General features: G+C 45.5%; 2 protein-coding genes and 2 long non-coding RNA genes across 5 annotated transcripts in view; 2 read left to right on the top strand and 2 right to left on the bottom strand.

Moving 5' to 3' along the window:
* LOC119619036 (uncharacterized) overlaps window positions 1-6,689 on the bottom strand; it is an 85,465-nt gene extending 78,776 nt beyond the window's left edge. Inside the window, exon 1 of the mRNA XM_073011062.1 lies at window positions 6,097-6,689. Coding sequence (XP_072867163.1) covers window positions 6,097-6,189 — 93 coding nt within the window. The 5' untranslated portion in view covers window positions 6,190-6,689. The remainder of the gene's footprint in view (window positions 1-6,096) is intronic.
* Window positions 1,174-26,491, top strand: LOC119619035 (uncharacterized). The gene is made up of 2 exons (XR_005235398.2): window positions 1,174-3,315; window positions 20,751-26,491. It is a non-coding gene; the product is annotated as an uncharacterized lncRNA (long non-coding RNA).
* Window positions 6,684-13,415, top strand: LOC119619034 (uncharacterized). Its single transcript, XR_005235397.2, has 4 exons — window positions 6,684-6,855; window positions 7,077-11,969; window positions 12,068-12,170; window positions 12,292-13,415. It is a non-coding gene; the product is annotated as an uncharacterized lncRNA (long non-coding RNA).
* PRKCH (protein kinase C eta) overlaps window positions 26,162-27,457 on the bottom strand; it is a 231,216-nt gene continuing 229,920 nt past the window's right edge. For both annotated transcript variants that reach the window (XM_007986896.3, XM_007986897.3), the window contains exon 14: window positions 26,162-27,457. In XM_007986896.3, coding sequence (XP_007985087.1) covers window positions 27,311-27,457 — 147 coding nt within the window. In that variant the 3' untranslated portion in view covers window positions 26,162-27,310.

The raw sequence follows: 27,457 nt of genomic DNA, 5'->3' as shown, positions 1-27,457 counted from the left end.
CATGGATTCTAGATGTGTGATATCCCCACTTTCCCAGCGGACAATGGTGGGCAGAGTGGGGTAGGCCAGGTGGATTGTTTGAGGACCTTACCCATTTTGCAGCAGATTCCCTTTGGGGGCCTCCTATGGGGTGCCACTCTCCCTGGCCCACCAAATTTAGTCTTGGTCCTTTGTTACCTGGCTAAGACAGCAACATTTGGGTCAATGGCACTCACAGCTTATTGACAGCCAGAAGACTACAGCAAATTATGCCACTTTTAGAAGATAGGAGTTTAGGTTTTTAATGAATTGTCCATCTCTTCATTTATGTTGGTCTATTTTAATCAAGATTACTTCGGAAGACAGAACATAGGACCTATCCTAGAAGTACACATTTCATTACTGGCTAGTATAGAGGCTCAGGAGTTAGTTGCAATTTTCTATCTTCTGCCTGTACTCTTTGGGAAGATAGCCAGGCTATGAGGGTTCCAGTCCTGGTTCCCATTTAATGTGACCAAACCCCTCTTGTCACCACTTCCTATAGAAAATCTTTCCAGACTGAGTGGATCAAGTCGAGAATCCCTGATCTACCAGACATCAGGGCCATAACCTCTTTTTTTTCTTTTCTCCTTTTTCTTCCCCCCTCCCCTCCCCTCCCCTCCTCTTCTCTTCTCTTGTCTTCTCTCTTTTTTTTGAGACGGAGTCTCGCTCTGTCGCCCAGGCTGGAGTGCAATGGCACGATCTCTGCTCACTGCAAGCTCCACCTCCCGGGTTCACGCCATTCTCCTGACTCAGCCTCCTGAGTAGCTGGGACTACAGGCGCCCGCCGCCCCGCCCAGCTAATTTTTTTGTACTTTTAGTAGAGACGGGGTTTCACTGTGTTAGCCAGGATGGTGTTGCTCTCCTGACCTCGTGATCTGCATGCCTCGGCCTCCCAAAGTGCTGGGATCACAGGCGTGAGCCACCGCGCCCGTTGCCATAATCACTTTCTAACCACTATTCCCTCACATTTATTAGCTTTTAAGGAAAAAGAAGAAAAATTTGGACTGCATGAAAATAAATATCTCATAAAGCAATCAGTGGGGGTTCTGGTAGAATTTTTGGAGCATTAGAGGATTAGTGCTGAAAGCAGCAGTGTTTAAACTTTTTCTATTAGCTCAAACTTTATACAGATGCCAAAAATGCAAAATAATAATAATAATAATAATACCACCTCTACCAAAGGGTTTCACCGAATGGTATTTGAATACCTCCAACTTAGAAAAATGAGGTCCAGAGAAATGGAGAACCACACCCCAGACATGCCAGCTATTTGGTGACAGCTGTGTAACCACAGCCCTTTGCCCTTAGAAGCATTTACTCACGTCTGGAAATCACTGCATCATTAAAAAAGAATGGCAGGGACTGGTTTCTGTCTTCAGTAATTTACAGTGTAAGACAGACACTGTGAGAGTCAGTGCACACACAAAACTGTTTTTCAAGCCCTCCAAAAATTGGCAGCCAGGCCAAAACGTTTGGTGGAATTTATGCAAATATTCAACAGACTATGCCTCCAGGAATTGGTACTGACTTCTCCCCTAACCCCAACCTGAGGTACAGGCCATGGAGACAGTGCAAGGAAGCAAACACAAGGCAGAGATGCAGAGATGCAGAGTGTGTTTATTCTTAGGGACCAGGGGATGGATCTCATGATAGTGCCAGCTTTCTCCACACTGGACAAGACGTAAATTAGGCCTGCCATCACAAATGCTTAGTTTGGCACGACTTTTGTTTGTTTGTCTTCCAGGGAGAATAGAGAGAATGGGTTGGAGAGCACTATTTCACATAATAACATGATTATACTTCTATACCATTTTTAAACTTTGCAAAGTTCATCCACATACTGCATATTAAAAATGTTTCACCAGAACTCTGTGAGCACGTAAGAGTAGTATTATCATTTTCCTGCAAACAAAGACAGTGAGGACAGAGCAGTCAGGTGGTTTGTCCAGGGCCACCGCATCAGTTGGTGACAGATGGGATGATCAGTCAGTAACTGAGGGAGGAGCACATCATTTTATTCCCATCAGACTCTAGACTGGATTTAGATTCTGCTTTTTGGCCAACATGGTCTTAGACCCAAACAGAGGGACTGGTCCAATTTGGAGGAATAAAACAGAAAAGATATTCTGATAGTGCATGGGTCAGAAAGAAAATTGCACAGCAAGGTGACTACAATTAATAATAATGTATATTTCAAAATTGCTAAAAGAACGGGTTCGAATGTTTTCACTACAAGGAACTGAGAAGTATGTGAGGTGATGGATATGTGAAGAGCCTCATATGATCATTTCATAATGTATACATATATCCAAACATCACATTGTATGTTATAAGTATATACAATGATTGTCATTTTAAAATAAAACAAAATTTGAAAAATTACAGAAAGACGGTAACAGGCATCATGGAATTGCTTCTGACGTCTGTGTTCTTTAGAATTGTTTACAGAACACTTATATCCAAATACAGATTTGAATTTGGTGGGGAAGTTCTAGCACCATAATTTACATATTCTTTGGAACCTATTTGCTGGTTGAAACTGTGCTTTTCTATGAAAAATTTTAAGGCCGTTTATTTCACCCCTGAAGTAAGGCTGAGCAACGTTTTAAATGAAGAGTGGACTTTGAAAGAAGCATTCGTGAGAGTGCCAAAGCGAGCTCCAGGAATGAGAGGACTAATTTGGCAGCTGTCAGGACAGATCAGTTCATAGAGTGAGAAGCGGGTTGAAGGAGGAGCTCTGCCTGCAAGGACAAAGCTGGGCATGTAGGTCCAATTTTTCCAGCAGCCTCTCTTTCGGGGAGCCACCCCAACAACCCTGCGTGCCTTGCCACCTCACCTGATGGAAGTAGAATGCTACCTCTGGCACAAGGGCCATTTCTATTTTCATGGCATTACTGGGCCCTGAAACATCCATGCTCAGAAGTTGTCAAATAACAACAGTTTTTTTTTTCAGCAGCTTGTCTGAGCACTCCTGGAATTCCTTTAAAATACAGAAGGATGAGTAATCCTGGTTCTCATTTCTGCAGAGAGGGCTGGGAAAGGCCCAGGCACAACCTGCCAATGTTGCAAAATTCGTAAAGCAAATCAAGTGAACAAACCGCTCCTTTTCAGATCAAAACCTGTTAAGGATTGCGGTGTCTTTTTGGCAACCCAGGGGTTATTCATATGCCTGTTTCAACTGTTCCAGTAGCTTCAGGAAATAGCAAGGTGGAGCAGCCCACAAGAAAGCCAGCATCATCCTCAAAGGATGCTCATAGCTACGGAAGAACCAACTTGGCTAAAAACACTTTTCAAGTAAGTAGCCATTTCCCCCTCAAAGAGATTTTCTGATCACCCCAGAAAATGATCCTGGGAACTTCTGAGTCACAGAATAAACATGAATATCAAAGAATAAGTTTACATGTTTTGGGAACATGGAACACTTTCTTTTTCTAAGCCTCTGACAGCAGTCCTGAGGAGTGCATCTGCCTTGAGTGCAGGGAATTGAAAATCTGTCCTTGGTGTGGCAGCTGACTAGCTCATTGACCTTGGGTTAATCATTTAATTTGGGATTGGCAATTCATAGTCAAAACCATGATTACTGTGATCCAACAGAAGCGAGCCTGCCTGGGCATGGGGACTCAAAGGTTATAATTTTAAGGATTTATTCCTTGGGAGTGGAGGCAAAATGCTGATAGTAATGAAGTGGCCCAGATTCAAATGCCTGAACAGTGAGTTTTACCAGGGCCCCCATGCCATTCAGTAAGCTCTCTGGGATTTTCAGTGGGCCTGGGGAGGTATAACTCACTTTGGCTCAGAGCTATGAAAGCAGAACTTGGGTGGTTTATTAGAATATACAATGGAAGAGTTGGATGAGACCTGAGTAATGATGTTTTTGTTCACCGCTTGTCTCATCAGAGCAATCTCTGGACACATAAATTTAATGTTCTCATCCTCTGCTTAAAACGGCCTTCCACTGTTCCAAAATAAAAGCCAAAGTCCTCAACACTGTGTGTACATGTGATCCAGCCCCTGCCTACTTCTGTATATCTTGGTTTTCCCTGTTCCCTTTAATCCAGCCACAAGGACTTTACTCCACTTCCTCCAACGAACTAACTGTTTGTATCCTGAGCATTCTTTAACTCCTCTTCACTTTTTTTTTTTTTTTTTTTTTTTTTTTTAGACCGAGTTTCACTCTGTTGCCTAGGCTGGAGTGCAGTGGTGCGACCTTGGCTCACTGAAACCTCCGCCTCCCGGGTTCAAGCAGTTATCCTGCCTCAGCCTCCCAAGTAGCTGGGATTACAGGCACCTGCCACCAGATAATTTTTCTGAATTTTTCGTAGAGATGGTGTTTCACCATTTTGGCCAGGATGGTTTTGAACTCCTGACCTCAAGTGATCCATCTGCCTCGGCCTCCCAAAGTGCTAGGATTACAGGTGTGAGCCACCGCACCTGGCCCCCTCTTTACTTTTTAATTTTTATTCTTCTTTCAATGCTCAGCTCAAATGTCACTTCCCCTGAGAAGCATTCCCTGAGGCTTCCCCTCCCCCTACACATTAGATCAGATAAAGCTCTTGTAATATTATTGCAGAACATCCTGTTCTTTTGCTTCAGGGCCTTTATCACAATTGATAATTATATGCTTACTTTTACTTATGGAATTAATTCCCAGTCTCTCTCAGTAGATTACATGCTGTGTCTGTTTCACTTGCCATTGTATCTCTAATGCCTACTACAAGTGCCTGGCAGGCGGCAGACATGACTGCTTGTGAATGAATGAATGATCTCAGTGATTCTGTAAGGATGAAGGTGATGTAGAGTAGTAGATAGTAGCCCTACTCTGGAAGTCCAGAGTCTGATTCACACCTGCAAGCCTTATTGGTCAATGACTACTGATATTCCAGCCAGCCAAACAACTGCTTTCGGAGAAGCATTAATACCTGTGAATAAAACAAATCTACTCTTTTCGTATGTTTGGTTCAGAACACTAGGGGAATTTGAGAAGAAATGAGCCAGCCCCCAAGCCGTCCTGGTTTCTTTTATTAAGAATAGGCCATGATTTGAGCACATTCTACTACTTGCTTCACTTCTGCCTGTTGCTGGGGATTGCACAGGGAAAAGTGAGAGTCTGTGTGTTGGGACTCTGACTTGGCAGTGAGATTTAACACAGAAAGACCCTGAAGAAATATGCTGACAATGGGGTTTTATCTCTTCAATGCCCTGGAGACAAAACCCCTGCTTTTAAAAACAACATTCATACAGAGTCAAGGATGTCCCAGTGTCAACAGTCCTAACCCTTTCTCAGTCTGCCTAAGAGGTCGTTGGTTTCAGATGGATGAGCCAAGGACCTGCTACTTAGAGACTACTGTCTAGGTCAACCCAACTGGCATAAGTAAAGCACCTACTGTTTATAGTAGGAGGCTGCAAGATAACAGGAGATGCAGACTATTGAAGGCTACTGATCTATCTGTGTAGACAGGCAAGAAAAAAAAAAACTGGAGAAGAATTCCATGACTACACAAAAAGAAGAGTGTGATGGTATGGAGACTATTCCTGAACAGTGAATTTCCCCTGCATTAAGGATGAGATCCCTATGAACTGGGATCATTCAGGAAGTCTTCTTGGAGAAGAAAAGTTTGAGCATTTTGGGAAAAAAAGTTGGATTGGCAAAGAGAGCTGAGCTGTCAGTAGCTGGGCCCATAGTAAGTAGGCTGCCTGGAGCTGGGAGTTATGCTAAAGGAGTTGTAATTTGGGATGCCTCTAATTAACCATTTTGGGAAAAACATAATAAATCCCTTTGTAGCATCTATAATAAACTGCCCAATATCTAGGTCATGGGGAAAAAGTTTTATTCTGCATTTCACGTGGATGGTGATAACACTAGATAATCTCAGCATCTTTCTGATTCTCTTGCTAATCCAGGATTCTAAGTAATAATCACTTTGTTCTACAACCTGAATCTAGCCCTTGTACTGTGCAGTTTTTTTTTTACAGTTATTTTTCCTGTTGTCTGAATCAATCTCCATGGAAACATAAGTTTTAACCAGCGGTGTCCACCGAGGTAAAGATGCAATAAAAGGCATAGGGCATACATACCACAGCAGCAGTTACTTCCCACAAGGAACCAGAGAGTGGAAGTGAAGCTAAAACATTTTCACTTACAATAGCATCTCTTTCAAGGTGAGCCATTTCCCCAGGGAGAGTTTCCAGCTCTGAGCAAAGGCAAAACAATAAAACATCAAGGATGTCTTTCTAAGGCTACAAACAGAGTAGCTAACACCTTGAAGTTGATCTGCTTCTGAGTCCTTTAAAAGCCAGGACAGCAACAAAGTGCCCACATTACATCTTCTATAAGCTTGCTAAGCATCTCTTTTCTTAAACCACAAAACCCTAGGTATTTGTACAGAACAGGCAGAAAGGGAAGTCCTGGGAGATCAGGACCCTGTCTCAGCAGGCATCACTCCAGCCTGTCTTTTCCTGAGTGGTTTTCTGCACTTCTCTTCCATCTTTTCCCTTCTGTCCCACTCTGGAAGTCACTAGTCTGTGCCTTCCTTACCTCCCATGGTTTCTGCACCTTCATTTCCAAAGGCAAGTGAAAACAGTGCCAGGCTGTGCACATGGGTAACTCCAGGGACTTCTCCTCTTCCCATTTCCCCTAAAGCATTTGACAGTTAGACCTTGGAACTGAGTCCAGCAGCACTAGGTCAGAGTGATGGCTAAAGCTAAAGGCAAACTGGATTCTGTTCAGGAGGTTCTCCTTTGTCATTTTTATCTCCAGATAGAAGACTTCTGTCTTCCCAGAAGATTAAATAATAGAAAAGAATAATAGCCCAAAGTGGGTGACTCTGCAAACAGGTGGGCCTCTAGTTGAGTGAGGGGGTATCTGTGGGTTGTGGGTTCTTCTTATGAGCACGGCTTGGAGGAATTTGGTCTATTTGTTGTGGTTTTCCCAGGGGGAAGTGGGGAATGGCTGGGACTCTAATGATCATTATCAGAAGACTTTGGATTAGGCCTCTGAAACATTAAGATGTGAATCCTCTGGCAATCCTGTTAAAATGCAGATCTCCTTTCAATAGGTCTGGTACAGAGCCTGCCTTTCTATCAAGCTTCTGGTGATGGGATGTCGCTGGTCTCATCCACGATTTGAGTAGCAAGAGGTTAGCTTTTCTATTTACTGCCTTCATATCCGCAGTTGGGCTATGTCATTTTATCAAAACAATGTGGTAAGAGTGAGTGCCAATTACTAGCCTGTTGAATCATCTATTGTTAGAGCTGTTTCTTTTGGGTACATTTAAGAGTCCCCTCCCTGTGGTTTCCCATTGCACAAGAAGCCCATTTGCCAGGCAATACCTTGGGCAAGCAAGCTACTGTGCAAAATGGCATTGCCTCTTCCTGCTGCCAGCCAGGCAGCTGCTGGTTGACAGTGGAGTTGTACAGTTTATGTGATAGTGATGACAGCGCTGACTCTGAAGGGTACTGAAGATTCTGAAGGGGCACTTCGCTGCAGCAGCTTCACCTCCCACTTTGTTTTACCCACTCCCCAGGCTTGTGGGAGAGAAGGATCAGGCAGAGCTCTGCACATGCCACGCCAGGGGTGGGGGAATTATTTTTTTTGTTTTTTGCTTTCTCTGCTACAGGACATACCGTGCTTTTTACAGATATTTATAGGACAATTTCCCTCCTGAGCATGCCCAAGCATGGGGGATGGTGAGGAAGATGACTGAAGGGAGAAAGCAGGAAAAGGGGGTGCCTGCAGGTATGAGGATTGGAAGGTGGGGAAAACCCTTCATGCTTGGTTCAGTCTTCAAGGAAAAAGAGGGGTTGACTAGATTACAGATGTTAAACCAGGGGTCTGTGGTTCAGACCAGCAGCTCTCTGCACTTGTAAGCTATATTTGGCTGGTGTGTTCATTTGTCGAGGGTAAGAGCCCCTAGGTTTCAACAGATTCTCACAGAGTCAATGATAACACAAAAGGTTAATCAGCTCCATTTCCAATCAGGATCACCTGCAAGTTCCTCCCAGAGCAGATATTTGGAGCACTAGGCTTCTAGAAGCAGCAGACATCAAGTTCGGGCCATGGGATTAGGGTGGACAGAGCAGCCATTTGGAATCATTTTCTACCAGAGGCAGAAGAGGCTCAGCTAGCAACAGCCCCATTTTACATGGCAGAAGCCGAGCTGCAGTCAATTCAGTGATTCCTCCTAAAGTAGGGAGTCAGAAGCTGAGCCTGGACTGGAACCTAGGCCTCCTAGCAGACAGAGCACAGGTCTACACTGGGGAAAAGCCCCTTAATTCTGGCAGTTGCCTGGAAAGAGCAAGACATTTATGGCCAGAGCGCCAGGAGCCCAGCTGGTTATTTCTAGCTTGCTGAATGTCAAAAATCCAGGCCGCTTCTCAAAGCAGCCTCTACTTGTCAGACCAAATCAAGGCATCAGCGCGTCAAGCAGGCGAATCCTCTGCCCCCGGCACCAGCCTGGGGGCGCACGCCCTGCCTCCGCCCCGCCCCGCACGGCGCACCTGACCGGTTCCCGCGGTGCGCCTGACCGCGGGCGGGCGAGCGCTGCACCCACGCATCCGGGCGCCACTCCCACCTGCACCCCGGCGTCACGCCTGAGTGCAACCTGCAGCCTTCACCCACCTGGGCGGCTGCCTGGCTTTGCTGAGGGTTGGAGCCAGCTCGGCAGCCTGCCTTGGCCGAGTGTGACCAGGGAGCTGGTCTTTGACCCTAGCGGCCGATTGGGCATGACAATCTGGTCTCTTGTGGAATCTCCCACTTTCACCTTCTTTTCTTCTTAGCAAAACTCCCACCCCAGCCCCTACCCCAATTCCTCGATAGATCTAAATCAACGGGCATGTTTGTACCTCTGCAGAATCAATCCAGTTTTACAGGAACAAAAACGAACCCCAGTCCTGAGTGTCTGTTGGTTTCCCGTCCCAACTTCTGTTCATTCAACAAACATGGGAGCATCTACTGGCTAGGATTTGGACACAACAGACTGACCTTTACCCCAGGGAACTGGCAGCCCCCGGGGAAAAGAGAAGTGGATGCTTTTAGGCTGTAATGTAATGGTCGCATGGGAATTTGCTAGGGGACATGGGGGCAGGGAATGAGCATTGTAGGCAGAGAGGACAGAGGCTGGTGACAGAACATGGCAGGCGGTAGGATCTGCAGGAAGGCAAGGTGGCCGGTGGGCACAGACAGATGAGGGCAAGTAGCAGTGATGGGCTGAGGAGGAGCAAGGACTCAGCCAGAGAAAGGAGCATTGACTTCATCCTGAGAACAATGCAGGGCCTTGGAAGGTCTAAACAGGGAAGTGACGGATCCAATTTGCTTTCTTAGGTGGGACTGGAGAGCGGAAGTCCTGTAAGTCTCAGCACAGGGGCAGCAAGCGGCAGCATCGCTGAAAGTAGCAGCATTTTCAAGGACGTGGGTCATGTTCTCCCACTTGGGGATCAAATTAACTAAGTTTTCTTCTATTTCCACCCGCACACTGCTGCCTTATTCCTGTCCCTGGCCCCACTGTGAGTGGTTTGGCATTCTGCCTCCATTGGCCCTTAACTAGCCTTTAGGTAAGATGCTAGGTTGACCAGGTGTCCAGAAACAAATGAATGGATAAAGAAAACATGGCGTGTGTGTGTGTGTGTATTTAACAATGGAATATGACTCAGCCATAAAAAAGAATCAAATCCTATCATGCTGTCCTGTGCAGCAACACGGGTAGAATGGAGGGACACTATGTTGAATGAAATAACCAGGAAGGCAAAGTTAACCACTGTATGTTCTTACATGTGGAAGCTAATAAAACCAGTTGATCTCATAGAAGTAAACAGTAGAACAGAGGACACTGGAGGCTGGGAAGAGATGAATAGGGAGAGATTTGTTAAAGTCAACACAATTACAGCTAGATAGGAAGAATAAGCTGTACTGTTCTATACCACTGTGGGATGATTATCTATATATTTGAATATAATTTCAAATAGCTAGAAGGAGGATATTGAACGTTTCCAACACAAAGAAATGATAAATGTTTGAGATAATGGATATGCCAATTACCCTGACCTACTGTACATGATACATATCAAAACTTCACTATGTACCCCATAAGTGTGTACAATTATTATTTGTCAATTTAAAAATTATTTTAAAAGATGCTAGGTTGACTGTACTCCCAATCCACCAACCTATTTTCAACCATCCATTTGCTCACTGACTCAATAACAATTTCTAAAGTGTTGTTGTGTGCCAGGTGCTGAGTTAGTCATTGTGGGATACAGAATGCGATACTCATATGTTTCCTGATCTCAAAGAGCTTAGAATTTATCCAATGTCCAAACTTGCCAGTACATCAGAATCATCTATAAAGATTTAGAAAAAGATAGCCAATTGAGCTTCACCCCAGACTGACTGAATCAGAATGTTTCCGGGTAAGTTCCAGGAAGCCATATTATTAAAATTCTCCTCCAGGTAATTTTGTTGAGCAGTCAGAATCTCTGATCCCTACAGGAATGCCAAACTGGAATTTCTCTGGTGACCTTTCCTCTACATAGTTGAACAGACCCAGAGTCTGGCTCCTGACCATAAGACAGAGAAATCACCAGAGAAGACGGGGCAACCGCAGTCCAACCGAGCTGTAAGCCTGGGACCTGCTCGCTCACCTTCAAAAAAGCAGGAGGGGCAGGTGGGATGTAAGGAAAGAGAAGAATGTACTGGGACGGCGGGGTGGGTTGTGCATGCCTAGATTGGAAGATGCCTCTCTATCTAAATTATATAAATTGTCCATTTAGAAAGCAGAAGACCAGTTCTCTGGCTTGTTGAAACACACATTCCTTCTTTCGCAGCCACGCCTTGATTACTATGGTCAAGTAGGGATGACTATGCTGGCCAATTTCAAATGGTGGCCCTGATGAATAATAACAAATACTTTCCAAGCGCTTTATACACAGACTCATGTCCCCACCAATTAAGTCTGAGTACTAGGGCAAATTGAAGCAAAGGGTGGTGGGGGGTGATCCTATTAGCTTGCTGTCCTCAGAAATAACCTCTCCAAGGGACTCTAAAAAGCAGAGGTTCTGTTGGATCATGCCTGGGAAACAGGTCTTCTTGGAGTTTGAGAGGATTAAAATTTTAGTTCTAGTTAACTTTCTGTCTCTTGGTGAAGACGGTTCCAAGAAATCTAATGGTGAAGTATTTACTTGTTGACAGCTAATGATGAGCCAGCTACTGTGATGCCTTAAACATAAATATACTTCCAATCTTCCTGGGAAGATAAGATACAGTTATATGTAAAAGTAAATAAATGCAAGACTTATTTCCAGACAACACTAGGAGAGACAGTTTTGTGGGTATCTGAGGTTCTGTATCCTGAAAGCTTATCTGAGCAGTACGTATTTGAGAGCAAAATACTCTGGGTGCCATACACACATGTAAGACATCATCTTTGTCCTCAGGAAGCTTACCATCTGATAGAAAAGACAGGACATGTAAGTACAAAATATAAAGAAAATAGTATAGGCTAGGCCAGGCACAGTGGCTTCTGCCTATAATCTAGCACTTTGGGAGGTTGAGGTGGCAGATCACTTGAGGTTAGGAATTCAAGGCCAGCCTGGTCAACATGGCAAAACCCTGTCTCTACCAAAAAATACAAAAATTAGCCGGATGTGGTGGCATGTGCCTGTAGTCCCAGTTACTCGGGAGGCTGAGGTGGGAGAATCGCTTGAACCCAGGAGGCAGAGGTTTCAGTGAGTCAAGATCATGCTGCTCCATCAACCCTGGGTGACAGGGTAAGATGCTGTCTGAAAAAAATAAAAAATAAAAAGTATAGGCTGGGATAAGTGAATGATTCAGTGTTAGCTTTAGTGTCAATAGAACTTGCATGAAATATTCAACTTTTTTCCCACAGCCCTGGACAACTTTCAGGAAGACAGTTCTGATCTGTAGCAATTAACACATGGTCATCCTCAGAAAAAGGGTAAGGAGGGTGCCACTTGACCTAACAGAATCTTACACGTGCCAATAATGTGAAGGCTCGATGGGTGTTTGTACTTAGTCCTCTCTATTATTTCCCAGAGATACCCATAGCTTAAAATGCAGGAACCAGGAGCTTTGAGCCTAGACATTTGGATGAAAAGTGATTTCCACCTGGAGAAAGTCATTGCCCTTCTGTGCAGAGGTAGGTGCCCTGATACTTGCCTGACAGCTGGAAAGGGTGGCTCAGAAGAGGTAGATGGGAGAAGAGGCCACATAGTATCTCCCTGGGCCTCCTGGTGAAAAACTTGTGTGTGTTTTTTCAGGCCTGACCATAAACTCAGGGAAAGCTGACCCCTACACCAGACCCGGAGCGCAGCCCATGCGTGGCAGTCTCTGGAGGGAGCTCTCAAGGTCTCAGGTCTCTCTGGCTGGTCACAGTCATCACATATTTGCATTCCTAGCCCCTGAGCCTTCATTCCTGGGTTCATTAGAAGCCTTGGGGAGAGGTGTTCTTTAGGCGCCTCTGCTGAGGCCTCCTTTGGGTGGGGCAGGGAAGGGAGAGAAACCTTGAAGTCACTTTTCCCCACAATGACTCAGAACCTAGTACTTCCACTCCTAGCCTTCCCCCTCCCTTGCTCTTGGCCCCAGAGTCCATACAACTTCCAGAGCCTTTTGTTCAGGGCCCTGTCAGCAGTGAGACCACTCCAACCCCACATTCCCGCTGACCTGCTTGACCCTGGGCCCCTGTGTGTTCCACAGGGGAAATGGAACAGGGAGAGGCCACGCTTTCTCTGGTTTCAGATACTTGCTTATACCATTGCAGGACATGATTGAAAGCTTGATTCTTTTGTTTTGGGCTGGTTGCCTTAATTGACTATTGTGACACCTGGCAGCTCCCTCTCCCAGTTCAACTGAGTTCCTGACAGAGGGACTCCGCCTTCAACCCGCCAGGGGCAAACACTCAAAGGATGGGCTTCATTACTGTTGCAGGCTCTGGCTTCTCCTCATATGTTTCTAATTCATTTCTAGATTCAATCTCTCCCTCTCCACATCGCACATTCACAAACAGTAACTGCCTGAGGACCAGGAGAAGCACAGGGCCTGCCTCATTATTCCTCCCTTGCATGCTGACTCTTCCACAGGGGCTGGGCAGAGTCAGCACACGCAGGAGGGGAATCATGAGCCAGGCCCTGGCCAGATCCAGATTTCTAGACATGAGAACTACCCAAATCCCAGAGACCCAGTTCTTCCATCTACTTTACTGAGGAGGAACCGGGGAGTCTGAGAAGTGACTTGGCCAAGGTCACCCAACTGGAACCCAGGTCCTAAGCCTTGGGTTCGAACTCTGATCATGACCAGACTGCCTCCTTGAATCTTCTTTCTACTTTCCTGGTACAGTTTCTGTGCACAGCTGAGTCCTTGGGTGCCCAGGACTATACTAAGCCCTCTCAAGTCAGTACTTTCTAGGAGGCAGTAGCCTAACTGGGGAGAGAGGTGAGGCCAGGGGTTCCCAGACTTGAGCAGGCATTAGAATCAGCTGGTGGGTTAGTTAAAACACAGATCTGCTGACCCCATCCCAGGGCTGCTGATTCAGTAGGCCCGGGATGGGGTCTGAGAATTTATACTTCTAACAAGTTTCCAGGTGTGGCTGATGAGAACCACTGGGCTTAACCATAAACAACCAAAAGTAACAGAGGCAGTTAATGGAAACTGAGCAAAGGCAGAGAAAGGAGAGGAAGGAGGGTGACATTGTTTCTGGAGGAAATGAGCTCCAGAGGCTGGTCCCTGGGAGGTCCTTCTCTTCCCTCTACCTTCATCTACCCCGACTTTGGGTTTATCTAGAAGTTTCACAGTAGCATATAAACTCCCCCTCTCTGCTGGAGGGCTCTGGCCAACAGGTGAAGCCAAAACCATCACCTGTAGGAGGTTGCTTAGAGCTGGCTCCTGTCCCAACACCCTCCTCTCGGCTTCCCTGTTCACATTGCTGCAGCCTGCACAGCTGCCTGCCTCCCATGGAGCCTGGGGGCACCTGTCCTAAAGGCCTCGAGGATGAAGAGTTGAGGAGGGTGGTTGTGGTGATCTCACCCACCTCTCCCTTGATTCCTCCATGTACTCACGCAAGCCCTGGAAGGCCAAGGACACTGACGCTCAGAGAAAGCTAAGGGAGTGGGTACATTACAAAAGGATTGGGAGAGGGGGAGTGGTAAAAACTCCACAGCTCACATTCATTGACTCAGCTCATCTTTCAAGGCCCCAGTTCTCCTGAGTCATCAGTGAGCATGGACTTGCTTCAGAGTCACTAAGGCTGAATGTGGGTCATTGGGATCTAAACTGGTGTTTAAATGTAACTGCACAGAGGTGAGTCAGACACACACACACACACAGAAAAAGAGCAAAAGAGAGAAAGAAGAAAGAAGGAGATTTAGCTCTCTCTCAAGTGGGGGTGAAAATCCAGGAGCGAATCTGAAATGATCCACCTCTCCAAATCCATCCACTGTTTAATTAGCTCCATGTAGCTATAGGGAAATTGAGGCATAACTGCTGTGTCCACTAGCCCAAAGTTGTTCCAGGGGCAGCAGCAACCTCAGGAGGAGGCCAGAGATTGGCCAATGGAAAGGCAGAAAGCAGAGACTCTCCACCCAGGCGGAGGCACCAGAGGGCCCATGGAGGAAATGGACAGCTGGCGTTATGGTTCCCCTACGTTTTCCCAAGACTCTTCCAGCTGCCTAATGGCCTACTGAGGCTGCTCCTTGACCTTGAGTACAAATGGCCCTCATACCCAAACAGCCACCTGACCAGAGCCAACCGACAACCTCCTGTGAGCTTCTCAGCCCCAGGCTGGCTCTGCAGGTAAGAGACAGACATTATGTTGAGGCCAATGTAACCCATGCCAACCAGCGTGTCGAGATTTCTACCTAGTTTTATTGTTGTGAACTCCAGACAAGAGACCTAGAAACGATGTATGATTTTCTACATCAAAAGCCTGAGTCTGAGGCTTAGGGGTCTCTCTTCCCTTTTCCAACTCCCTTTGTGTGTTGCGGGGTAGGGACTGGGGCAGAATGGAGAATCTGCCATGGAGTCCCCATCTCTAATCCCTTCCAGAAGAGCCTGTATATGGCTAGTGGGCATTTCCCTTCCTGGAGAGGAGTGGGGGAGGCCCTAGACGTGCTTCCTGGATCCACAAGGAAAGGGGAGGTTGCTGATTCACCAGCAGCTGCTTACTGGAATGGCAGTTCCGGGCTGGCAGGCGAACAGTATTTTTCCAAGGTGATCTAGGGCTGTTACAACATTCCCACTCTGCCCCCATCAGACCTTCCTGTAAGTCAAACCAGAAAGTTACCCAGACCACACATTCCTGAGCAGTCAAGCACAAGATTCCAGAAACAGTGTTTCCAACATGTCTCGCTATCTCTCCTGGGACCTGGGATCCAGTCCTTCCCGCAGAACTTGTGCTTCCTCAGCCAAGGCCATGCGTTTGTCACGCTGGCCATGGAATCACGTGGAAGCTGCTGTGTGGCTCTAAGTCAGCTGGGAGGGGAAGGCCTGCCCTGATTCCCCTGACGGATGGCCAGCTGAGAAAGAGCAGAGCCCTGAGCTAGCTTTGTCCCCACATTTCACAAAGCCACTTTCTCTGGTCCTGCCCAGCTTTCTGAGACAGAAAGCTACCATGTCCCAGACTGAATCAGTGTTTTTTCTTTTTCCCCCCCAGAAATAAGGCACAGGTTTGGAAGTGTCTCTGTTTGACCCTGGTGTTTGGTTCTCTCCCTCACATACCGGGAACATGAAGGAGAACCCATCTCTGCTGCTTTTGAAGTGCAGTGGCTTTCACTTGGAATGGAAATCTTTACAGGTGGCACCGGGGGCTGTGCAGAGACGACCAGGGAGAAATTCCGGACTTCTCATGTTCTGCCTCTGAGACAGACTGTGCTGGGAAACACAAACAATACAAATCCTTGGTTCCATTTTCCTCATCCCTTCCTGGCACATGAAATCAAATGAGGGTGAGGGTGACTGGGGAATAAAGCAGGGGGAGTGAAGAGACGGGGGCCTGCTCTTAGCAGCAGGGTCTGAACTCCACCTGCTCCGGGATGAACTGGAAAGTGCTTCTTCTCCTCTCTTCCTTGACTGATGGCTATGGGAACTTTAGATGGGGGAAATACTGATACACTGATCTCTCAACCAAATATAATTTGTATTAAGAATTAAGAGTTCACAAGTTATTCTGTCTCTCTCTCTCTCTCTCTTTTTTTTTTTTTTTTTAAAGAAACAGCCTTGCCCTGCCACCCAGGCTGTAGTGCAACGGTGTTATCATAGCTCACTGCAGCCTCAAAATCCTGGGCTTAAGTGATCCTCCCACCTCAGCCTCCCAAGTAGCTAGTACTACAGGCGCACACCACCATACCTGACCAATTTTTCTATTTTCTGAAGAGATGAGGTTTTGCTATGTTGACTAGGCTGATGTCAAATTCTTGGCCTAACACGATTTTCTCCCTGGGCCTCCCAAAATGCTGGGATTAAAAGGAGTGTGAACCAATGCACCCAGCCAACTTATCCTTTTCTATCTTCATCACAATCTTATGAGGTGGGTATGGTTATTAGTATTGTCATTTAATAGAGGTAGAGAACAAGGATTGGGAGTGTTTAACAGCTGGCCCAGGATGAATGCATCAAGTTTCAAATCCATGTCCCCTGATTCCAAGTCCGTATTTCTCACAGTCCACATTATATACTCAGCAGATGGTGTTGACAGGTTCTCCGAATCCAGGAGGCAGCTCTGAGCCTCAGGAAGTAAGCTGCTAGAATCCCAGTTAGGGTCCTAATATTCTAAGAGATACAGACCTAACAGAGAAGTGTGCTGTGCCTGTGGCTTTGTGGCAGGGTTTGTCTACAATAAGCACATGTGGTGTTCACACGGCTTAACTCACGGCTGTAACAGGAGCTTCAGAACGGACAGGGCAAACAGTCCTCTTCGGTAAGTACTGCTGGCCATGTCTTACCCTCTCGGATAAGTTGCAAAAGCTTTTTAAGCTCTCTCCCTCCCACCCCTTATTATAGAACCATTTCTCAAAGCTTAATTCAATACTTTATTTCTGCTTTCCAACAGTTATACACCTTATCTCTAAGAATAACCATTTTTAATGCCTTTGATTTTTCCCACTGAGCTCTTTGCCCCACGATTGTCCAGTAGCTGGGAATGGAGACTGAGTCTGCACTTTCCATTACCTGATAAACAGCGATCCTTCCTTCTCCCCAACCCCACACTCCCGGAACCCTGACTTGGTTCTCTATCCTTGTCCTTCAGGAGAGAATGAACCTTTCTCCAGCCCCCGGGGGCTAAGGTTTTGTCCGAGACTTCAACTCTCAGCCATTGGTTTGGTATTCTGACTGCGCACTGGAACCATCTAGGGGGCTTTAAAAATCCCACTAAGGCCAACAGGGGCTCCAGGGCTCCCTCAGGAGCTGTGGCTTGGCTCTCATTTTTCCCTTACCAAGTGATTGGCGTTAGGGATGGTCATGTGACGCTAAACTGGCCAATAGCGTATGAGGATGCAAGGCTGTGAGGCTTCTGGGAATATTTTCCACAGCTAAAAGCAAAAAGGTGCAATTCAGGCGTGTTTTCTTTTTCTCCCTGGAAGTTGTTCTCTATGTGCCCCAAGGGAAGGAGCTTAATTTAGTTAGCAATCTGTGGACATCACCTCATTTGATCCTCACACTACCCTTTGAGGTAGTTAATATTTTGGTTTTAGTTATTAATTTACAGACAAGGAAACTAAAATTTCTTACTTTTACAGACAAGGAAACTAAGGTTCACAGAAGTTTCAGTATCTTCAAAAAATATCCCCTTCAAAGACAACAGCTGAGCAGAGTCAGGGTGAACTTGGTCCTGCCTGGTTCCAAAGACCATGATTTTCTCACTATCTCCCTATTGCCAAGGTTGTGCTAGTAAGCTGTCTAAATAATAAAACTAATAAAAGGCGTGGCCAGCTGCAGTGGCTCATGCCTGTAATCCCAGCACTTTGGGAGGCCCAGGTGAGAAGGATTACATGAGGCTAAGAGTTCAAGACCAGCCTAAGTTGATAGCAATAACTTATCTCTACAAAAGTTGAAAAAAAAATTAGCTGGGCATGGTGCAGGAGCCTGTAGTCCCAGCTACTCAGGAGGCTGAGGTGGGAGGATCACTTGAGTCCAGGAAATCCGGGACTTTGAGGCTACATTGAGCTAGGTTCACACCACTGCACTCCAGCCTAGGCAACACAGTGAGATCCAGTCTCAAAAAAAAAAAAAAAAAAAAAGGTCCTAACTTTTAGCACTTACCAATTTCCATGGTGTAAATATTCCCACAATAACCAATAACCAATTTTAAGCTACCATTGTGAGCTCTCCGAGCACTAACTTGAAAGAGATGTGCACAATCAGCTCTCATAAGCCAGTGTGATCCAGCTCCAGCCAACAACTGGAAAAGGGGGCAAGTGCTCAAACCTGGTCTTTGATGCTAAAACCATGTTTTCCTTCATCCCCCTACCAGGGCTTTCCCTGAACACACACCTCCCCAGAGCAGATCTTTACACTGGCATTCTGCATTGTTAAGAAAGGTGCTTAGCTCTAGTTCCTAGAAGGCAGAATAAGATTAATGAGGGACAAATCAGTAGGGGTGAACTTCACAGGTTTCCTAATGCCTCCAGGATGCTAATGATGCAAGCAGGAGCCCTAGAGGACTACTTATCATTCTGCATGAAAGTGGGCCAAGAGAACCCTTGCCATTCATTTGATCTTATTGCCATCTGAGCTGCTGTACCTTTTGTACACCCTGCCGAGCCCCTAGCAATGCTGTGCACAGATTCATGACTGTGTGGTACAGTGAGAGCAGCAGGGGCCTGGGCATGTGGCCAGTGGAAACATGATGGTGAGCCAACTCAGGACTGCCCCAGTGGGCCCCCTAGGGCAAACACCACAATAATAGTGTGCTTGCTAAGCCCATTCCACACTGTGGTACGCTAGCCTCTCAGGGTTGGGAGAGCCCTCAGGTCCAGGTCCATCATCCCCACCGAGGGTTGTAGACTGAAGATGTCCAGTGATCTTCCCTCCGAAGGAAGTCTATTACATATTTAGGGACCTTGGTGGAAAAGTACATATTTATGCTATTCCATAACAAATTCAGTAACTCCTGCTGCAGCCTGAGGTGCTCCTAGTTCTAACCCTGGGAGCCATATGTTGCCAGACTAGTCCCTCCATACATGGCACACATATCAGTCAGGATAGGCTAGGTTATGCTGCAGGGACAAACACCGATCATAATCTCAGTGGCATGAAACAGCAGTAATAAAAACCATAACAGCAACTAGTATTTCTTGCTCATTCAAAATGTCCATTGAGGGTAAGCTAGGGGTCCTATTCATGTTAATCACTCAGGGGCCCAGGCTGTCAGAGCCCAGCCACCACCTCTCATCATTGCCGTTCACTGGAAGAGAAAGAGTGTCTCACCAGCACTGAAATGTTCTGGCTTGCAAGTACTATACACCATTCTGCACTGGACTTGTTAGCTAGAATTATTCATATGACCTCACCTGTCTGTGCTCAGGAGGCAGAGAGCTGGAAATAGTTGGGAAGCAAAAATACTAACCATCACATTAGCTTTTCACATATTTGAAGGTGGTTATGCTGTCCACTTGCCTTTTCTCCAGAGACTCACCCATTACCTCCTCACTTGCTGTGCTACATGTTTCTGCTCCCTTCATCACTCAGTTCACTCTCCTCTGAACATGATCCAGCTTTGTATCTCTCTGTGGTGGTATCTAGAGCTGAGTTCAGTTTTCTAGGCATAGCCTAACCATGGTAAAGCTCAGTGGAGCTCATCCTTCCCCAAAGCTGAGACATCACACTCATAATCCTCGAGGCTAAGATTGCATTTTATATTTTTTTGGCAGCCACAGCACCGTTGTGTATTTGCTAGATTCTAAGCTCCAGAATGGTAGGCGCTATGACTTCCTTGCTCATTGTTCTGGCCCTATCACTTGGAAAAAGGTCTGATAAATCCTAATATTTGTCAGATGAATAACTATATTGAATTTATTCTCTTTGCCTCTGCCTAATTTTCACTCATGCTGTCAAGACCTATTGTCTCCATCTCATCCCAATATAATGAGCTTTTTCAGACCCAAGTACAGTTTATTTCTTCAATTTGTTCTGGCATACAGCTATGAAAGAGTGTTATCTTTGGAGTCAAAAAGTGTGTGTGTGACACCCAGCTCTGATTTTATCATTCAACAACATATAGGTCTTAAACACCTACAATATGCCAGGTGCCATGGATACAGTTATGAAGAAGACAGACCACAGGGCTGCCTTACCACTTGGTTAATTTGGGTAAACAATATAACATGTCTTGATTAGAATGTAAATTCCATGAATGCAGGGATCTTTGGCTGTCTTGTTCACTCTAGTTTTTCCAGCAACCACAATATGCCTGAAATATAATAGGTGCTCAATAAATATTAGTTTAATGAATGACTGACTCTCTAAACTCGTGCTCTTCTATATCGGAATCTTCTGGGAGGGCATGAGTAGCCTGAAAACAAAGTAGCCCTTTGTCCCACTGTTTGATTTTTGTGTTTAGTCATAATGTTGATGGTATGAAATCTCAAATAGGATTAATGTAAGACTTGAAATTTGTCTGTTAATCCAATGGGAACAGGGGTTATGCAAGGTTGCAGAACCACTATTCCAGACTGACACTTAATCTATTAATTGCCACATTTTTGGTATCATTGTGTCTTGAATACAGCTTGGCCACAAGGAAATGGGGTGAGACTTTGTCATGTATGTCACTGAAGTTCAGCTATGCAAAAACGTTCACCTATCCTTGATCGACCAGTCCAGGAACCATCAGAGAAGAAAATGAGATTCGACTGTAAGACCTGTTCTTTATAAACTCCTGCACAGCCCTAATGATCAACACCACTTCCAGTGCTCATAAATTACTGCTTCAATAATTGTTCTGCAATTCTGCCTATTCTCATTGAATGCTTTGTATAATCCCTTTATCAACTTTGGGCTACAATTCATTTTTATCAGTGAGTATTGTACTTGTTTCAACTCAAAAATCATTCTCCTTGAGAAAAAAAAAAGAACGGAGTTGAGGAATCCTGCTTTCTTTCATCCACATATCCTCTATTATCAGAAGGGGGCTTATATTTCTTGTGAACTTCTTGTGCTGATTTTAACTTTAGAAAGCTCTCCTGTTTTCCATGTATGAACAAGCATGAGAAATGTGAAGGGCAATCAGGTATGAGATATTGTCAAGTATGTGACTTGAGGGACAAGTGATCTATGTGAGCCTGAAGGGAATCCTGGGATTGAGAGAGCATGCAGAGAAGGCACATAGGTGTGCTAGGGCATGGAGGTTGTACAGAGATGGACAGGGAGAAAATTTGAGTGATAGAGGTTTTCTATATGGTGGGAGTAGTGTGGGTTGGTGTCTATCAGGGGAGACCAACTGACCATATCCCCCTGTTCACTTTTAGCCACAAGTACAAGGCTATAAGAACTCAAGAGGTCATCTAAGTTATTTCTGGCTCTGTCAGGTCAAATGACTACTAGACTATCCTGGTTTCTAATTTGAAATGTATCCAAAGAAGATTCCTGTCTCACCCTCTGCAATCCACTTGCATGTCTGACCACACTCAGTACCTACACAATCTTCACTTTGTCTAGCCTAAATTCTTCTAACTGTGGTCCAAGGCCTTGGAAGAATGACGCCTCTGTGGGGTAAGAACTGCCTTGGTGGCATGAGAAAGGCAGCCCTGAGCGATCTGGAAGGGCTGTTGCAAGGGGATAGGAGTACTGAGGCCTTTTCCAGTAAGAATACACAGGACTATGGAGACTCTTGTTTTACTAGAAACCTTCTTCACAGATACCTTAATCTAGGAAGAAAACGCCTTTGGTTCTTGGTTCTACTATTGGCTTCAAATTCCTGGGCATGCCAGACCCTACTGAACATCTTGACACATGTCCTTTCTTCTCTGAACTGGCCCACAGGCATGCTGAGTAACCAGAGGGGGCCCAGCAGGTACTGATGATGGGTGTGCTCCCTGTGTTATTCAGTCACAGCAGCAGAATCTCAAACTTAAGACTGATCCTGTATGCCAGTTGGGTTAGGATGGACTCAAAACATCCTAGGAGAAGAATAAGGTCTCCTGAGGAGGTTCTGAAACCAGTTAGAAAAGTGAAATCCCTCCAAATTGGAGTGGCACGGCATCGGCATCCAAAGGAATGGGCATCATGGAGAGCACGTGTGTCCCACTCCGTCCATTTTCAGATGGACATCACAAACAACCCTCCCTTAGCCCTCTGTGGGAGAGCTGACGATAATAATAGCCAACATCGATTGAGCATTTCTGCGTTCCAGTCCTGTAGCGAACGCTTGACATACATTATCACAGTTAATCCCTGCAGTATTAACAGAAGGCAGGCAGGCGCTATTCTCACTCCCATTTCACAAATGAGAAAGTTGAAATGGAGAAAGAACTACTTTTTCTCAAGAACATTCAGTAAGTGTGGATTCAGCCCCCAGGGCTGCCCACTACTCTTACCAGCCAGGGCTCTTACCCATGTGACATCTTGCCCCCTAGATGGCATGGGCAGCATAGGGTAGGGTGGCTCACCTAGGCACTCAGTGCTGCTGACACAGGGTGATGCCAAAGACGCAGAAACACATGGGAAAAGTGACTGCCATTTCTAGGCTCTAAAAGAGCCTATAAAATAAATAGGCAAATCAAAATTGTATGCCATCTTTGTGGTCAGAAAACCTTGCTATATAACAATTGGGCTCTAAGAATCAAGTGGTGCAGGGAGAGAGAGTGCAGAACCAATTTACTCCACTGGGGAGTAAAGAGTCAGGAAGCAGGAGGAGGGAAAGAACAGTTGACAGGGCAATGGAGGTAAAGAGGCAGGGATGGGATAAAGCCCAGGGTGGTTCCCTTAGCTTTGGTTCCAATTCAACACAGGAACAGAAGGAGACTACAAAGCTCCCTTTACAGCTGCACTCTGGCCAGCTTTGACCAACTTGCAACTCAATTCAGAGGAACATCTCAGCAAAGGGCTCATTTTCATTGCAAACATCTACTACAGTTGTACTGGAGTCTTATCCTTGGATGACGTAAAATGAGAAGTTACAGGGCCCAGTGTGACCCTGAGCCAGGGGCAATCACTGTGGGCTGTCTAGTCATTTTAAGTCAACATTGCTAGATTAAGCAACCAGGATGACCAAACCTGGGAACAATGAACAGCTTTATCATGTTGGCATGTGAAATGGTCAAATCTGTGGCTGGAATATTTTCAAGGCAATCGGCACCCAATTAAGATCCGGGGTGTGGTGGCTCATGCCTGTAATCCCAGCACTTTGGGAAGCCGAGGCGGGCAGATCATCTTATGTCAGGATTCGATTAAGATCAATAAATGATAAATGGGATGCTTTTATTTTTGCTTTTATTTATTTTTTTGAGACAGGGTCTCCCTCTGTCGCCCAGGCTGGAGTGCAGTGGCGCAATCTCAGCTCACACTGCAGCCTCCACCTCCAGGGTTCAAACTATTCTCCTGCCTCAGCCTCCTGAGTAGTTGGGATTACAGGCGCCCACCACCATGCCCGGCTAACTTTTGTTATTTTTTAGTAGAGATGGGGTTTCACCACGTTGGCCAGGCTGGTCTTGAGCTCCCGACCTCAAGTGATCCACCTACCTCGGCCTCCCAAAGTACTGAGATTACAGGTGTGAGCCACCGTGCCTGGCCTATTTTTGCTCTTTTCTTTGCTAACAAGTTACACCAGCTCAGCTCCATAGCTGTAAACATGCAGCTGCCAAGGTAGGTTCCAGGCCGCGCACCTTCTTCTTGATGCTGCTTCATGAGCCAGCAGGGTGGGTGATGAAGAGTTACTAAAACATGAAGTGGCTCCTCTAGGAGGGAGAAAGGACTGGAAACTCCACCAAGGCTCAGGAGTGACCTTAAGGGTTCAGATGGGACTCACGGGATTCAGAGCAAGCCACACTACTTCCTCTTTCCCTGCCTCAGGGAGGTTGAAGTCCCCATTGCATCACCCTGGCCTGCCCCAGTTCCAAGAACTGGGGTTAGCAGCTCCAGCCCCTTGATATGCAAATCATACAGTCCCATTGCTGATCAACTGTTCTACTCATAGGAAGACTAATATTGTCCTGCCCAGCTGGCAGTTTATCTTGGTGCTTCCTGCCAACCCCACAAAGGTGGACAAATAGAATTTGCTTTCATAGAAAAACTTCACTGAAGTGGGCTAAAAGTAGGGACCCTGGAGTTAAACTGCTTGATCCAAATTCTGCTTTAGTTGTGTGACTTTAGACAAGTGACTTAATCTCTTTGTACTTCACTTTCCCCCATATGTACAATGAAACTGAGAGTACCCACCTCATGGGGGGTACTGAATAAGTAAATACATTTAAAGTATTTAGAACAGGGCTTCACATATCATACACATGCAACATGTTAGCCATTAAGTGAAAGCACCTTTTGCAGTCAAAGGCTGATCCACATCCCAAAGCAAAGGCTTGAAGTCATTGTCCTTTCAAACACTGAAGACCATGTGTGTAATTCAGTTAGGTCAGTGTGGAATAGCTTGGGAGAGTAGGAGCAAATGGATGAGCACTGGGTGGGAAGGACAGTGGGATGATAAGGCCTGAGGATGTCTTAAGATGGACCTGAGGGAGTGAAAGTTCCCAACGTGACCTCATCTTGACCTCCATGCTGCCCACTGTGCTGAGGGAAGCCAGCAGCCCCAGCGGACTCTGGCCCAGCTGCCTGAAAGGCTCACTACCCGTTCCATGCCAGCCTTCTTCAGGAAGTGTGGGCAAGACAGCCTTGTGATCTCTTGGAAGTGGATGCCAGGTCTAGCAGAACGGAAGAAAGATGTGAAGTAGAATTATAACCAGGAATTGAAGACTCGTTTGAGCTTTAGGTAAATATCCTGTATATCTTCTCTCTTCTCAGATATAAACATTAGCTGTTGAATAACCTGATAGGCATGGAATGAATAGCCTCAAAAGAATGGACTCAACTCAACTGGGGAACCCAGGTAGTGGGCTTGAGAATCAATTATGAAGAAATAAGTTGCTGAGTGATCACAGACTTACCAAAGACAGTGTTTTGGCTCTGCGTGGCTATGATAATGAGTTTTGTGAATGAAACAGGAGGCATGCTTTATTTTTTGTGGTTCTTTACCAGAGTGGAGTTAACCATACCAAAAAGCTAATCAATCCCACAGAGCAACAGAAGAGCCAAAGTAGAGGAGCTATGAAGGCCAAAAAAGTCCCAAAGTCAGAATGATCTCTCCCTTTCCCAGACTACAGCATCAAAGATTTAGACCCTAGACCTGGATCTACTCTTTATCAAGCCCGAACCCTTTGGAAAACCAATGAACTCAACTTCTCTGAGCCTTTCTTCCCATTTGTAGTGTGTACTGCAGTACTCACACTATCATCAGTGGGAATAGTGGGCATGTCATGAAGATCTAGTGGCACGATGTGGGTGAGAGTGATGACTATGAGTGCTAAGTGCTACACAAATGGAAAGGGAAACTCCTAGCTACTCTATTCATTCAAAAGTAAGTGTTCACATTGGAATGCAAAAAAGAACCTATGACAGAGAAGAGACTGTCGGTACTAGCCAGCTGCTCCTCAGCTGCTCTGTAATTCCCCTATCCCATCTGTAGTTAGAGGGAAGCCAGGTTTTAGCCAGTCAGTGTGAGAAGAGGTGAGGTGTGTCCCTCCTAGGAGAGGTAGGCAGGCAGCTGGTGCCCCCTCCATGTCTCTTCCTTGCTCTGGAGACTTTGGAAAGCTACATTTTCCAGAGGGTGTAGTTATAAGATGGAGGAGGATTGTTGAACTTACATGCTACTTTATGTGAATGAGAAATCAACATTTATGATATCTAGCCCCTGAGATCTTGAAGGTTGGTCTGTTACAGCTATGCCTAGCAGTCATCACCCTCATTCAGGACAGAAGTTTTGGTAAGAGACAGGCCGCATCTACTTCAGAGAATCACAGAAGCTTACATCAATCTCTCCTCTCAGGAATTTTCTGTGAGTTGAGTTCTACCCATTCTGCTCAAGGTTTTATTTTGATTGGAAATCTACTGTCTTAGTGCAAAGGAGACAAATCATTCTAGTCAAAAAACTGCCTTTTGCTACAAAATGCATTTATTTCCAGTCAGACAAAATTCTTGAACTGCATATTCGGGTACATATTATAAGGTCATCTTTGATATATGCCCTGTTTACAAGATCCATTTCTAATTATTAAAGTGAATATCAAACACACATCTTGGCATCTTAAAACATAAATAAACTGCTAATGTTTATAAGCCATAAATCTGGTCACTGACATGAGTGGCCTGCAATTCTTCAGTGATGAGCACACAGTGATACAGACACAATCAGATTCCCCAGGTAGGCAGGCAGCAGGCACCTGTAATTCGCCCACTGACTGTGCTGCTGTGGCAGTGACCCTTCTTGTGAAAAAAGAGTTATGTGCAGACAAAAGTGTGACATATGCAATGTGGAGAGGCATTTCACAGAATGCAAACACCATTCAGGTAAATTAGTAGACTCCAGAATGAATGAAAGCTTAATGAATGCAAACCTGTTGTTTACAATATTGGGTATTGTGGCACCTTTTCACTGGACACTTTAATAAATATCTATTAAAGAAAGTAAGGATAAGAGAAGAAGCTGAAGCAGTTGTCTTGGTGCACAACATATTTTCAAGATTGGGCTTTAGGTTGTGAGTTTCAGAGATGCCATTTTTTCTTTCTTCAGAGTAAATCATTCTATTTGGAAAGCCCTTCATTTCCTTAAAAAGACCTTTAAATTCTTCATTAGCATTAAGAGACTTCTTGTAGACTGCCAGGAATTGGGGTTCATTGGCTTAAAGAAGAGCACAGCACAGTTGACAGAAAGTCTTGGTTTGTGTCTTGAATTAAGAAGCCTGATTGGCTCAGAATTTCTCAGATCTACTTTATGCTTCACACTTTCCCTCCTTTTGGCTCCTGTTAACATCCCAAGCCCATAGCCACAGACGCTCATAGGTGGAGCAGTATACTTCATAAAATCTCATTTCAGTATCAACGATTTCTACTGCCACGGCTCCCTCTGGACTCGAAATAGTTGATATCTTAAAGTTCCATCCTTCACAGAGTTCTCCACTTGCTCCTTGAAGGTAAAGTTCTTGTTCTAAGGCTGATGCTGGGAAGGTCCCATAGAGGAAATTCCTGGAAAATCTCTATTCCCTTCGGGTTCTTGTGCCCTCTCTCTCACTCCCCATAAGGCTACGGTTGCAATTCTGAAGACACGTAGGAAAAGTTTCTAAACTCATCCTGGTTAATCATTGGAAGATGTCCCTCATCAATTGGAGTTAAAACTGGCTCTTCCTTTATGAAGTCAGGGTCAAAATTACTGACATCTTCTCGGGATTT

Source organism: Chlorocebus sabaeus, chromosome 24 (genome assembly GCF_047675955.1).
Source record: "Chlorocebus sabaeus isolate Y175 chromosome 24, mChlSab1.0.hap1, whole genome shotgun sequence".
Lineage (NCBI taxonomy): Eukaryota > Metazoa > Chordata > Mammalia > Primates > Cercopithecidae > Chlorocebus > Chlorocebus sabaeus.
Note: the sequence above shows the minus strand (reverse complement) of the source record. Positions and strands in the feature narration are given on the sequence as shown.